At 32.3% G+C, this 14501-nt stretch overlaps 2 protein-coding genes across 3 annotated transcripts in view; one reads left to right on the top strand and one right to left on the bottom strand.

Moving 5' to 3' along the window:
• Positions 1 to 572: 572 nt before the first annotated feature.
• Positions 573 to 3547, bottom strand: LOC141449017 (uncharacterized). The gene is made up of 3 exons (XM_074118013.1): positions 2980 to 3547; positions 2584 to 2802; positions 573 to 1605 (listed from the first exon to the last, which is right to left on the bottom strand). Exons 2-3 carry the CDS (start codon positions 2653 to 2655, stop codon positions 1339 to 1341), a joined length of 339 nt encoding a protein of 112 aa, XP_073974114.1. The 5' UTR covers positions 2656 to 2802; positions 2980 to 3547; the 3' UTR covers positions 573 to 1338.
• A 2905-nt stretch (positions 3548 to 6452) lies between these two features.
• Positions 6453 to 14501, top strand: part of LOC141449008 (proton-coupled amino acid transporter-like protein acs) — a 49504-nt gene continuing 41455 nt past the window's right edge. For both annotated transcript variants that reach the window (XM_074117991.1, XM_074117992.1), the window contains exon 1: positions 6453 to 6653. The gene's annotated coding sequence lies outside the window, so the exon portion shown is untranslated. The remainder of the gene's footprint in view (positions 6654 to 14501) is intronic.

Below are 14501 nucleotides of genomic sequence, written 5' to 3'. Positions count from 1 at the left end.
AGTAATACTAGGTAAATAAGCTGAAAAGAAACCTTGAAGTGAGTTTAATACTTCAAAAACTACTTGGTAAAATTTAAAATTCAACAAAATAATTTAAGATACATGCGATACAAAATTTCATAATCCCAACGTATAGGAAGGGGTTCCACAAATTAAATATCGTTCGACCTTGTGGTCAACAGTTACAATTCTCAACTCACAAGGGCATCGATTTTCATCTATACAATTACTGGCATATTATTAAAAGTAATTCAAATAAAAAATATTAAGCTAATGTTTTTCACACACTTTGTGACAGACGTTTGAGAACAGATCGTTAAGAAAATAGAGAGTTTACCAAACTTTGAGTTGTTCATTCAATCTGTTTAACAACTGTACAATTAATGACTGTTTATTAGTGTTGGATTTATTTATGCTTTTGCCAACGTGGAAATAAAACAGAATTGGCACTGATTGACCATGAATATATTTAAATTCAGAAACAAAAAATAAAATAAATCAGCTGTTCTTAATCAACTTCTCTAATCAAAAGAAACCAACTTCTTCATAAAAACAACTGTTCTTAAAGTGAATGAATTTTGTAATCGTTCTATCTTCTTCGTCGTCAATCTAAATATATTGATGTTGGGAAAGAAAGTGAGATGTTTTCATTACGATTTCTTTTAAAACAGGAGATAAACATTGTGCCAATACAGGGTTATAAATATTTAATCTCCTAATTTACAGACATTCCAAAACGAAACACAAAATATCTTCTATGTTTTAATAGATTCGTTTCTACATATAAATCACAACTTCTTACAATATGGGGCTGAGGACAATGCCTTTATTGGTTTTTGATTAACGAAAGCTGCCGCATAAAACTCTAAAGAAGTAGTATTTGCCATTATGTTGTTGAATTAAAACTGTCCGGTAGGACAGTTGTATAAGGGTTGATAGAGAATGTAACTGAGAGTAACTTAACTAAACTTAAATATTGCTCTTATTTAATCGTTTACTATTGTATATTAACTACAAAAGAAAAAAACATTATTACTTGCTGTAAAAATTAATAATTATGAATGTTATTAATATTTTATGCCAAAATATCTACAGTGAAAAAAATTTAAAAGGTTAAAACTTTTTTTGTAAACCAGCATAATATGAGACAATTCCCACACAGTGAGAAATGATTTAAAATTCTAGTTACTTGTACAGTAATGAACCATGATTTATTAAATCTTCAAGATCTACATAGATAAATAATATGTTTCATGATTCATTTTCAAATGAACAGAGCCCTCATTAATTTAAAATAATTTTAACTTAGATAAATTGATATTCTGATTATTATTCTTTCTACATCATTGCAGATTTATGTTTTACTTTAATGGATATCAATCTACAATGTGGCAATATCTGTAAGTTTAATTTCTCGTTGAAAAACTGTTCATTCTGGTCTTCTACTTCTTTTTCTCGTGAGTATCTCGTCACGCAGCCAACGCTAAGTCCACGAAAGTTGGTAATAAATAAATCCAAACCTATTTCCAAAGTAACATCACAAAGTCTGGTGTTCATTTGGCTGGAAACTATATCTTGTTGACCTTCACAATCTGCTGCATTGTTCTGGAAGTAATATTAAGTTATAAAATAAAGAATAAAGTAGTTTGTTTTATTGAATAATAAAGAGCGCTAAAAAAAATACTTAATACTTGCTCGTTCATCTTTATCTTTGTTGTTAATATATTATGTATACTCAAAATTAACGTAGAGTCACCATTACTAAGTTCTACTTCGTGTAATTTGCTAGTAACGATGCTCAAAATTACCATAAAAGTCTCGAAAAAAGTCTAAAAAAGATTAAGCAAGTAGTAATTGCGATCATTGTAAATTGTAACAGTTGCAGATATCGTCGTATACGCAGTTTTGCTTGGACAAGATATTACAAAGATCAATCAACGAATGGAGTTACTCTTCTCACAACTGAAAAAACATTAAACATTTACACTCTAGTGCTACAAATCGAACCTTACACGTTGTATATTTTTCTCGCTAACACGTGAACTATGTGAGACAGATTATTTCTTTACTTTGCATGTTAGACATCATTTAATTTTACCAGCAACTCACATAACGTCCAAATGCTGTATGGTGGCTACATTAAAATAGTAAAGTGTTTGGAATGAAATGTAGAATATTATTTTCAACTTTAACAATAACCTTTATCTAGGTGATATTTGAGTTTTTATTGTGTTATTTAACAGTTATTATTGGTAACACTTTAACCGCTTAGGATTGGAGCACAGGACCCTCAAAACATTTTTTGTATGTCTCTGTACGCACATACGATATGAATCATATAACATCACACATTCCTAGGCAGTAAACACATAGTAAGACACAAGAACACATCAGTATAACTTCATTAATTAGAACAGATTGTGTTAATACCAAGTTAAACAGTAATATTGTTTAAAAATAATGATAAATAATTTCAGATTTTTAGTACAATTTGTATAGTTGCGGTAAGAACATTGAATATTACAAGAAAACTTTAAAAGCAAAAAAGAATTAAAAAGTAAGGCAGGTTACTAATCATCTCACCGATATAGCATTCGTCTTGGTTGGCAAAATCCATCGGTTTAAAAGAAATATTAGAAATGGAGTTGTGTCCATGTGATAGCTTCTATTTTCAAGAATAAGATAGATGTTTTAATTTTTCCATTCATCTTATAATAGCATAATTCTCAACTATTATAGATCATATATTCCTTCCGTTTTGCCGGCACTCATATTACAATTCTTTCATACTATTCACACTTCCTGCAATCATTATTAAACTAGATTAAAAGTTGTATTAATTAAAAGAATTTTCTTGGCCTTATTGTTCGAATAGGAAACACTGTCAAGCCAAAATTATGAATTAGGCATTAATAAAAAAATATTTCTATGTAATTCCATTTTACTTATAAATATTCAGAAACATCGCCATTGACCTACTTCTTGCTTATTCTATATTTGTGATTATTAAACATTACATGCGAGAATACTAAGCACGACAGATAAAGCGCCTTCTGTGAGACTATTTGATTGATAAACAGTTACAAGTATGGAGGCTATTGTCCAGTAATGTAAATAGGTCTTCACTTTATTAGGTACGCGAATCTTGAATTATAATTTGGAAGAGGAAGCAACCTTCAATTCAACGAATCGCCCACTATTTATCCTGTAATATTATTAATATTCTTTCCGCACTATCATAAATCTTGAAATTTTTTTAAAAAAATTGAATTGTAAAACACTCTTTTCTCTTTGACTGAAACAATCAGGTCAAGAACAAAAGAATATCTACTTTAGCACCTTCAGTTATTCATTTTATATTGCAGTTTTTGTTTTTATTCTAACTAAATAAATAAGAGTTTTTATTTGAAATAATATTCAGTCGCAGCTTTAAAAAAAGGAACAGGTTTATCTTATAGTATTCTAAGAAGTTATTCCTAGGAAAGAAATGAAATAATTTTACTAAAAGTGCTTTATCTGTCGTGTTCATTATTCTTACATGTGGTGTTTGCAGGAAATAGGTCAATGGCGATGTTTCTGAATATAAGTAAAATTGGAACACATGAAACGAAAGGTTTTTTTGGGGGCGATATTGTTATCTATTCGAACAGAAATTATTGAAACAAATACCTATACCTTTTATTTACTTTAGAATTATGCTTACAGGCAACATAACAATATCGAAAATCGAAGTTAAGAAGTAATAATATCAGAATTAATAAAGACTGCTAGAAGTACTGGAGTTCGGAACCCACACATGGATTTCCAGTGAACGAAGCAAGAAACGCCATCCAATATTAAATGGAGAAAATTGTATAATCCAAATTAGCAGTGCTTCGTTAACAGTACTTAGTTGATTCAACATACTTCCAAACTTCTTCAGTGAAAAGGAACGAAAATCCAGCAGAGCTTCTATTCTTTTACGTATACTCCCGTCTTCGGGATCAAAGTTGCTCGCAGAGCCTCCCCCCCCCCCCCAAATCTAATACAATACTTGAGTATACGGGTTTTGCAGCATTGGATTGCAGAAGTGTTGAAACATCATCATTGGTCTTTAAATCATTTCACAAGAAAATCAAACAGGCAACTATTGTGAAAACAGTATGCATGTTTTTGATGAATTCTTTTTACATTTCATTATTTTAGACGAAATTGGTAAATATTGACGTTTTTATTAAAACTACCTTCGACACGCTTCGATAATTATTAACTTAGTCAGAATACAAAGTTCCAACTTTCAATTCCCCAGGTATAATCAAGTGTTGCATTCAAACATTGCAAAGAGCTTATGACGCACACTAAAAGCACACTGCAATTAACACTGCGAGCATGGACAATGTTTTTTAGTATGGCAATAACAGCTCCATGCAGCCGGCTACTAGCACAATCTGTTGATGTTCGTGAAAACTGAACCAATGGAAAGATTGTGGACTTTTCTCTTATTCATTACCCTCTTTTATTGCAAAGTGGAATAGTTTGCTGAGACCGAAACTAATGAACGTTCCATGCACGATAAGTACAAGTTTGTAGAGAAGATAAAAAGTCCATTTTTATTTACGTTTTCACTGATCACTGAACATAGAAGTTGTCCCGAGACATTGTGCTAATTTAATGCAAATAATTGATAAAGAAAACATAATCGAACAATAATTTGTTAAACTTTTACGTCTTCGCATTAAGTAAAAGGTTGTTTTCTTATCTTATAATAATTCACGTTATTTTGGGAGGGATGGCAATATTAAATCCTTCCATTCTGATAATTCCTTTCATATTAGCATTCATGCAGTTAAGTAGCCTGGCACTAGTTTTCTTTGTTACAAAGGGAACGCAATAAGTGTCAAGAGCATGTTCTGTTGGAACACAATCAATTATAATTTAAAACTAGAACTTGGCAGCAAATGTTTTGTGAAGTATCGTTTTGATAGAATTCCTTTTTCAAAATTCAGTTCCCCTGACTGAAGCAGACAGTTTAAAGACAACTTTCGAGTAGAATTTTAATGAAACTTATAGAATTTTATCCTAATTATATTTTTTATAATTTATTTAAAGTTCGCTAAACAATGTGCAATAATGGCAGTGAATGAATCTTCCTCTTTTAATCTTTTCATTGGTTTCGACAAGGTAGATATCTTCTACTTTTTATCTATAATTCTAAACAGTAATTTACATATTAGTTCAACATTTGATACCCGTCGAATTAAAAAAAAGCTGAATAAATAACATATCCTTGAATGTTCGATTTCACAGCCTTCACGAAACAAGGCGCAGTCATGTTGTATATAAGTTCCTTTCTTAGTTCTTTTAGACAATCCTGTAAACTTATTAATTACTTATTTAATAATAATTTATTAGATAACACAAGGAATTGGAGAAATTGAATTTATAGATTTTTGCCTTTTCAAAAGAATGAACACTAACTACGGAAAAGTTGAATGAGTTTTGTTATTTCAAGTTTATATGACGACAATGCGAATGTTTTACAGAACTTAAGAAGTGTTTGTAATTTGTTATTACCAGAAGTTAAGCATTATTTTTATAAAAGATGTTTATTTTTAACAGATTTATTAGTTGGAGTATGGGACTATCTAATTGCTCCGATTTGAACCCAAGTCCTCCCGTCTGATTGTCCATCGTGCTACCAACTATCTGCCAGCCAAGGGAATTGAAAAAAAAAATTGTTATTAACTAACTTAAAAACTGTGAAAGGCAACTCTTCCCCAAAGTCAAATCTGCATTAAAAGGCAAACGATTTCAGTCCATTGAAGCTGTGAAAGAAAAAGCGGCAAGCGTCATGCAGGAGCTAAAAGAAAAAGACTTCCAGCAATGTTTCAAACAATGGTAAATTCGCATGGAGCGTTGTAGGGATAGGGAAGGGGTGTATATTGAAGGTGATAATAACTAAATATGTATAAATTTAAAATGTTTTATAGCAATAGTCTCGTTATTTAATAGCCACACCTCGTATGTGAGGTTTATAACAAATGAATGAGCACTGCAGACATTCAATCACTGAAAGCACTTCTGAGCTCCAGACAGATTTTTTATTTGCACAATTCTTAAAGATGTAATTAATAAAAATTTTGAGAAACTTCTCAATGTGAAGTGTAAATAAAGAAAAACAAACAAAGCTATATCAGGTTTTCTCAGTTCGTAACGAAAAACATTTTATCACAATACGTAATCGTAATATTTAATAACATAAGGAAACTTTTGAAAGTTTTTAATCATTATATTTGAAAATATGAAAACAATAGCCCACTGAAACACTCAAAAGTAGAATTCCCTAAATTAGGGGACTTGTATTTGGATTTATAAGTTGGGGTAGTCCACCGCCAAGACAAGGACGACCACAGAGGACAGGATCCTCCCCCTCTTGGAGGTGTTTAACAGCCTGTACACATTTGGTTAGAAGTAAAAGAACGTGTGAGCTCCCCTCCCTTTACAGATCTCCTTGTACGTCCAAGGAGTTCGCACAGTTTAACAATTTGCTCATTAGTTTTTGCAATATATTGTAAATTTAATATACGTAAAGTATTCAATACGGTAAGTTACACGATATTTAGTGCGTTCACTTCAACAGGGTCTTCGTCCACAAACTTCTATTTATCTTCAAAGTAAGTAATATAAGACTGTGTTTTAATCTAAACTATGTTTTGTTGTCCCCTTTATTTTATTCAATTTTATGGCATTCAGTGAAAGTGTACTAACTATCCATTCCGATATTGCTTGACTGGGTCACTGGGCCGGCTAGCAGTTTGCCCCTGTATTGTTTGTAAACACTGCTGTTTTTTTACACCTTTAAATGTATAATTTTTTCCCAAAATTTATTTATTTTTTTAAAAAAAGTAAAGTGTAATTATCGCCAACTAAGATTTGTGTAATTACTTTAAATATCTTTATATTAAAAGTTATATATAGAATAGAATCAGGCAACCTAAAATAATAGAAGTGTCAGGAAATAAAACAAAAAGGTTACATTCCAGAAATGGGATGAACTAATTACTACAAAGCAATTACGAACTTTTCCTATTTCCTAAGTAGAAATTCATTGAAAGAACTAGAACCATCTTTGTAAATAGATAAAAATAATACTTTTTAAATTATCACTTGAAGAAGACAAGTTAAATATTTCTTTTATTATTTTGCGGTATAACAAGTTTTTTTTTTTTATTTTATTTTGAATAATCTCATTGGATACTGGAATTTTCCATTGCTGTTACTGGTCACACAACAGTTGGAGTACGCACTCTCCGGTTCTGTATGTTCAGAAATTTCTTTTTCGCACCAATGTAGTTTCTTTCTTTTTTTTTACTGTATTAAGATGCATTAATAAAATAAATTTTTTTAAAGTACAGGTTAAGCCAGTTCAGGTGCACCAAGTCTAAAGAATTTTATTAATTAAGCTTGTTTATATAAAGTAGTTTAGGAGATAAAAATTGCGCTGGACATCTTTTGTGAGTAGGTACTCATTCTAAACTCAGACAGTTCTAGAAAATAAAAACAAAAATAAGGACTCTATAAAACCAGAGAGCGAAGAGATCCTTTTTCCAGAACATCTGAAAAGTGAGAGAAAAATTCCAGAGGATTGACTTGAGTATCATTCTGTTCAGCAAGGTGACAAGTTCCCAACAATCTTAGAGGCGAAAGTGGTAGCGGTTTTTCTTCAGTTTAGTAATATGGGTTGTACTCATCGCACTATATGGAAGAGATCTTCAGTAAAGAGTGCTTATTAATTCTATTCCCATAATTATTATTCCTCTTTTGGAAAGGAAACTAATCTCGCACTATCCAAAGTCCTTCTGGCACTAACAACACAGGATGAGACCAGGACAATAATCTATTGGCGGACTAAGTTTCAAAGCAGTCCGAACAAAACCAACAATAAATAAGCTTAACCACAAGATGCGGGTCGGATCCGACCCGAGGCGAAAACAAATTTCCATTGTTCCCCCCACAATTAACTCTTAGCGATTAGACTCGGTATACCCTTTCTGTGAGTCCTTAGGAAGAGGCCACACTGTTTCCGCCGATTCGGTAAGGGTCTCTCCGCTCTCTAGGTTTGTATTTCTTTCAGTAAGTCAGATTCTGGGTCGGATCCGACCCGACCTTGGTATTAACATTATACGTTTTGTCCTGCACAAGTGGAACAAAAATGAAGAAAGTTACTCTGGAGATGCACGTTCGACGTTTCTCAAGAATCTTGCGTTTGCCTTGACGCTTCCTCTAGAAGAAAAAAGACTGAAAAACGAGCGTTTTCCAAAGGAATTACTCCTTACGATTGGAAAATATGTCCTACTTGTTCCCACTGATAATGGCGAACAATCAAATGATTTTTTTCCTTAACAATGTGATAATTTTGTTACCACACCACTATTTTACTTTAATTTTCATTCAACCTTTTTGTAAGCTGTTTTGTTTTTATTGAAACAAAATTCCTTTTTCAAGTTCATTTCTTCATGTATTAGTCTATTCTAAATAGACTAATGCCATAAAATTATACAATTTATTAAAAAATTTATACATTTTATATAGAAATAAATGTGTTATTTTGAGTTATATTTGAGTTTTTCACTGTAAGCAAGAAAATACAGTATCGGGTCGGATCCGACCCTACCTTAGTGTTCGTGTTAAGAAAATTCATCTTGTGGTTTGAGGGTTAAGAATGCAGAGTTAATTCCTCCACCATCAACCATTTGAGACCGAAGATTCTGGATCTAATCTTCTCATACCACAATCAACAAAACAATTCTCATGAGCAGAAGGAGTCTGCATCTTATAATGCTGGCTCCTTGTCCACGATGCCCTTATTATCTGGCACTACAAAGCACTACATCCTACGTAGAATATATTTCCTCCAGTCTCTAGGACTGTTTCATCACCAATCAGAACCATAGTGAACTCGGAATAAATTAATATTTTCAGCGCATCCTGACTAACCCAACACAGATAGAAATCCCATCAACTCTGTGTATAAAAAATTTATGAAAAAGCTTCCTAACTGCGACAAACATACACTTAAGCACGACTTTTATCTATTAGAATATTTAATTTTCTCTAAAATTAATTACACCTACCAAACGCAGATTATATTCTAAAAACGAAACAAAGAAAATTGGCCTAAAATTCTTTCGATGGAATTATCCTTTTATTTTTAAAACAATCGTCACAGCGACGTTAGAAAATATCTTCAAATCGCTCAACTAAAATAACATTTGCGATAAAACCACTTTTCTTTAACTTTGAGTTTTTGTTTTTTTATTTACTTAAAAGTGACGCTGGTATTTTGTACACATTTCTTAAATGTCAATTTAAAAATACGTCAATTAACGATAACGATAACTGTCAATTAGACAGAAAATTATGGCGTAAATTCCTATTATAATTGCAGAAAAAGTAATCAACTTTTTCAGGTGGTAAGTTCTGTCTCTCATCAAAACTAAAATTTATTTAATTATTGTGGTTGTAAGAGCCAGTTTTCTCTTAAACTGAATGTTCATTGCACTTGTGATGTAATCATCGCGTGTCTCTCATAGCACGTACCATTATGATCCGCATTGCCATTAATTAATTACATAATGACGTCTGCAGCACCCAAATCAAAATATGAATGTATACAGAACTACATGACTTAAAACACCATAGTTTTCTTTTTTTATTTAACAAATAATTTGAGTATAGGATTATTTATGTTAGATTAGCAGACTAACATTCAAAACGTTTTCCAGAATGTCAATAATCTTGTTCTAAAGTATAAAAGAAAAACTAAGAAACTTATTGCATAAAGTTCTCGTTAGGAGCCAAGCGATTTTCTTATAACTTTAGACTGTAGGTATTGATTTAATTCTACTTAAATGCGTGACAGATCTGTTGAAGTTCAAAAGATATTTATCTGTGACTTCAATTCCATCAAAATATCACAAGTTTGTCTGTTAGCGGTACGTTTCTGCATCTAATTTATGCAGAACGATTTTTCATATTATTCTGGCATCGTCTAAATTTCAATTAAAAAATATTTTGCTTCAAGTATAGAATTACTAATTATAATAAATAGTTACTAGATAAAAATTAAATGATTTCAAAACAAAATAATTTATTCTAAATACAATATAAAAATATTTGAATGTGAAACGCTTAAAAAATATATGTAAACGTAATTTAAAATTTTTAAGTTACCTTTTTTTTAGATAATGAGAAGTAATGGTTGTGAAGTAATTGCGCCTTAAAATATTTATGGCTAAGATAATGTTTTGTTTCTTTTTTACTAGGTAAAACAAAAGAAAAAGTAACAATAACAGAAATGTCATTTTGTTTTTTTCTGATTAAGCAAAAATATTTCTGTAGATCTTATTGTATTAATTGGATATTCCAACCGTGAGGAGGAAAGGGGAAATCCAATTTCCTAACCGTAAGAGGAAGCAAACACTGCCATCCAATGAAATCTCGCACCGAGAAGTTGAGATCCTAATGATAATACATCGGAAATTGATATTTCGGCCAAAAAAAACTTACAATTCTATAAAAATTGCTGAAATAGTAATTTCCTGTGCTTAGATTTTATTGAGTATACTTAATATGAACATCTGTGAGAACATATTTTTGTCTACATCAATCATTTAAAGCTTGAAATAAAATGGTTTACTAAAAGTTTGACTAGTTTCAATTAATACTGTTTCACTAATAGTTCTTATTTTTAAACTTTGTTTTCCAAGTATTTAAACAAAAATTTCCTATTTCAATTCTAGAAATTTCGCCGTAAGTTCAATTTTATGGAATACAGATGTTAGGTTACTTATTATAATACGTATATTAATTGACATATGGTTCTAAAATCCACAAACGTGTACAGGACATCTAAACGTTTATGTGAGAAATGAACAATTTAGTCCTGTGATTTTGGCCAATCCTGATTTTTTTTTTCTTTTTATTTATTGTTTGAATGAAGGACTTTAGATTAACCAACTGATATTAGGATGGGAGACAAGAAGACACAGATTGAAGGGGGTATAAAGCAGAGTTCTGCTGTAAACCTTGCACCAGCGTGTTTTTCCCAGGTATCGCTCTAAGAACCATTACGTCTAATCTAACAAGACTATATTAAATGAGAGCTTTATCTTGAGGGTACCAAAATCCCAGGGTATACAGTAGGCTATCAGGGAAACCTCCACAGAATCTCATTTAATCTAATCTTATTTCAACTTTTTTATTATAAAGATTATTTGATACAATGTGGGTTAGTTTAGCCTTTCATATTATTGTCTTACTACTGGAATTTGTGAAATAATGTATCTACGCCAGATTGTTATGCCATATTATCTCAGAAAACGTTTATTCTTTTTTATTTTTCGTGTCAATCCCTAAAGAATCGTGGATTCTTCGCCAGTGCTTATCGCTCTTCCAAACAAATGAATGTTACTAAAACATTATTTTAATAAATTATTTTCTATATTACTATAACTGTGTTGGCCGCAAAGAGAAGTTACAATTTTGCAGCAGTGGCCGGTAATGAGGGCACAGCAAAAAAAACAAATAATTAGAATTTGGCAAGTGTTAGTAATGAGGATGTCAAGTATCTTTTATGAAATTTATAATATTCACAGAAAAATTGCTTAGAAAACACAAACTTTATAAGAAAAATTAGACTTTTTCTTCATATTTAGAATTTAATTTATCAATATCAATATTATAGAGTTAGATTATCCCGTTCTTTCAATTTGCTTCCGGTTTCATTTTGTCTTGAGACTTTTTCAGTTTTATTTTTTCTTGTTCCTTTCTTGCCTAGATTCGGCTTGATAGCTGTTGTATATAAATTAACTCGAAGCAGACATTGGCGAAAATACTGTGGAAGCACACTCGGAATTCCCAGACTTCAATATGTCAACTGGTTTTTTCTGCTCTCTCCTTCACCCATTTGCTGTTTCATACAACCTGATTTAATCCAAATCTGAAGATTCTCTTTAGCCAATAATTTTTAAAAAAATTTAAAATATTCTCATTTTCGAAAATCTATTGTAAAAGTTTTCAAGCTTTTACTAGCATATTGAGAATGTTGATAACAATTATAGAATATTGTTAAACTCTATTTATTTTATAAATTGCTTTTCTATTTGTTTAAAATTTGAATTTCAAAGAAGGGCAAAGTGAAAGCAAAGAAACGTTTGTAAACTGTGCACTATTCTTTCATTTTTCGTTTACAAACTTATTAACAAACTCGTTGGCGCTACAATCCACCCATTTCTGGAAGTCCTGGCCTGCCCAAGAATTCTTCTCCAAATCTCTTAATACCTAGTGGCGATCCCCCCAATTTCGGATATTTATCTGACTAATATCATTCGCAACACAGCCAGCCATCTCATTTTCTGCCTGCTTTTCTTACCTGGTTCAACGGAGTTGTACTGTTCTGGAAATGGCAGTTTCTTCCATTATTTTTTTAAGCCTCCTGTGCCCAACACAGTCTTGACAGCAGGATATAATTGACAATATCCACTTCCAAATATAATCTTGCCAATTGCTCGTTGTGATTAATGTTCCACTGTTCATTTTCCTTAACTGGACAAATACAACCATCTTTCTTTCAAAGACGAATAGCTTTTACTTCGAGGTCTAAGCTTCCGCTCGAATAGCATTTTTTTTCAATGTACATTTTGAGGTCCAAGATATATTTCGGCTCTTCATACACCTCAGGAGTCCTTAATAGCATTTATTGGCTATAATGGTTATTGCGAACTTATTACTGAAAACATCTGTAGAAATTTTACGTATGTAATGCAGTTTGTTAAATTAATGTTTTACGTAACATAGTGTTAAAAATCGATGGCGATAGAAACAAACGGTTGAGAAAGAAAATTTTGATTTAAACCACAAAATGTTCAAATTTAGAGAAAAATAATATATTCACGGGAAAAAAATCATAGAATGTTCGAAGGACTTTAAGTAAAAAATGAAGCTGATAGAAAGACCTCAATAGAGTACCAGAAACAATTTCTTGTCACTCTCCAGCTGGTGCCAGGTCTTATCTCAAAATTTACGTTCACAACCTTAACACAATCTGGACTCCTTAAAAATAAATAATGTTTATTTATTTACATATATTACTGAATCGATTTAATAATTTTCTTTCTAATTATCTACGAGGGTCGTTTGAAAAGTCCGTGCAAAGTCAGAGAGATAGCACTACTGGCGCGTATCGAGGTTATGTTTAGTTAGTAGCATCTCTTGGAAGAACACACACCAAGTTTCAGTCAGATCGGTCTATTTCTTTGTGTTTGGCATTCGTTTGAATCGAGGAAGTCGAGTGATTTTCAAAAAATGGACGAAAAAGAATTTCGTGTGTTGATTAAACACTACTTTATGAAAGGCAAAACGCCTCAGGAGACTAAAGAGAAGCTTGATAAACATTATGGTGACTCTGCACCTTCGATTAGAACAGTTTATAAGTGGTTTCAAAATTTTCGGAGTGGCCATATGGGCACAAGTGACGCTGAACGTTCTGGACGCCCTGTTGAGGTTACTACTCCAGAAATCATTGATAAAATCCATAATATGGTGATGGATGACAGAAGAGTGAAGGTGCGTGAGATTGCTAGTGCTGTGGGCATCTCGAATGAACGGGTACATAATATTTTGCATCAACATTTGGACATGACAAAGCTATCCGCAAGATGGGTGCCGCGATTGCTCACGCTTGACCAAAAACGAAATCGTGTGAAGTGTTGCAAGGACGGTTTGCAGCTGTTCCAGAAGAATCCGCAGGACTTTAAGCGTCGTTTCGTCACTGTGGGTGAAACATGGATACATCACTACACTCCTGAATCTAAACAAAGGGTTACCAAGGGGGAATCTGCACCAAAAAAGGCGAAGACCGTTCCTTCGGCCGGAAAGATTATGGCGACTGTCTTTTGGGATTCGCAAGGAATAATCCTCAGAGACTATCTGGAAAAAGGTAAAATTATTACAGGTGCATATTATTCATCGTTATTGGACCGTTTGAAAACCGAGCTGCAAGAAAAACGCCCACGATTGGCCCACAAAAAAGTCCTTTTCCATCACGACAACGCACCAGCTCACACCTCAGCAGTTGTGGTCGCAAAATTAATGGAAATAGGGTTCCAACTCGTTTCACATCCCCCCTATTCTCCAGACTTGGCTCCCTCGGACTACTATTTGTTCCCCAATATGAAGAAATGGCTGGCGGGAAAAAGATTTTATTCAAACGAGGAGGTGATTGCAGAAACGAATGGCTATTTTTCAGACTTGGACAAATCCTATTATTCGGAAGGGATCAACAAACTAGAGTAGCGTTGGACGAAGTGTATAAGCCTAAACGGAGACTATGTTGAAAAATAAAAAAGGTTTACCCCAAAAAATTAAGTAGTTTTTATTTTTGCACGGACTTTTCAAACGACCCTCGTACTATCTGCTCAGACAGTCCCATAATCTATAATTTGAATTTATTTTTTTCTGAA

The sequence above is a fragment of the Rhodnius prolixus genome, unplaced genomic scaffold (genome assembly GCF_049639745.1).
Source record: "Rhodnius prolixus isolate KJV_2025 unplaced genomic scaffold, Rpr scaffold_2, whole genome shotgun sequence".
NCBI lineage: Eukaryota > Metazoa > Arthropoda > Insecta > Hemiptera > Reduviidae > Rhodnius > Rhodnius prolixus.
The sequence above is the reverse complement of the archived record's forward strand: the minus strand, read 5'-3'. Positions and strand labels throughout refer to the sequence as shown.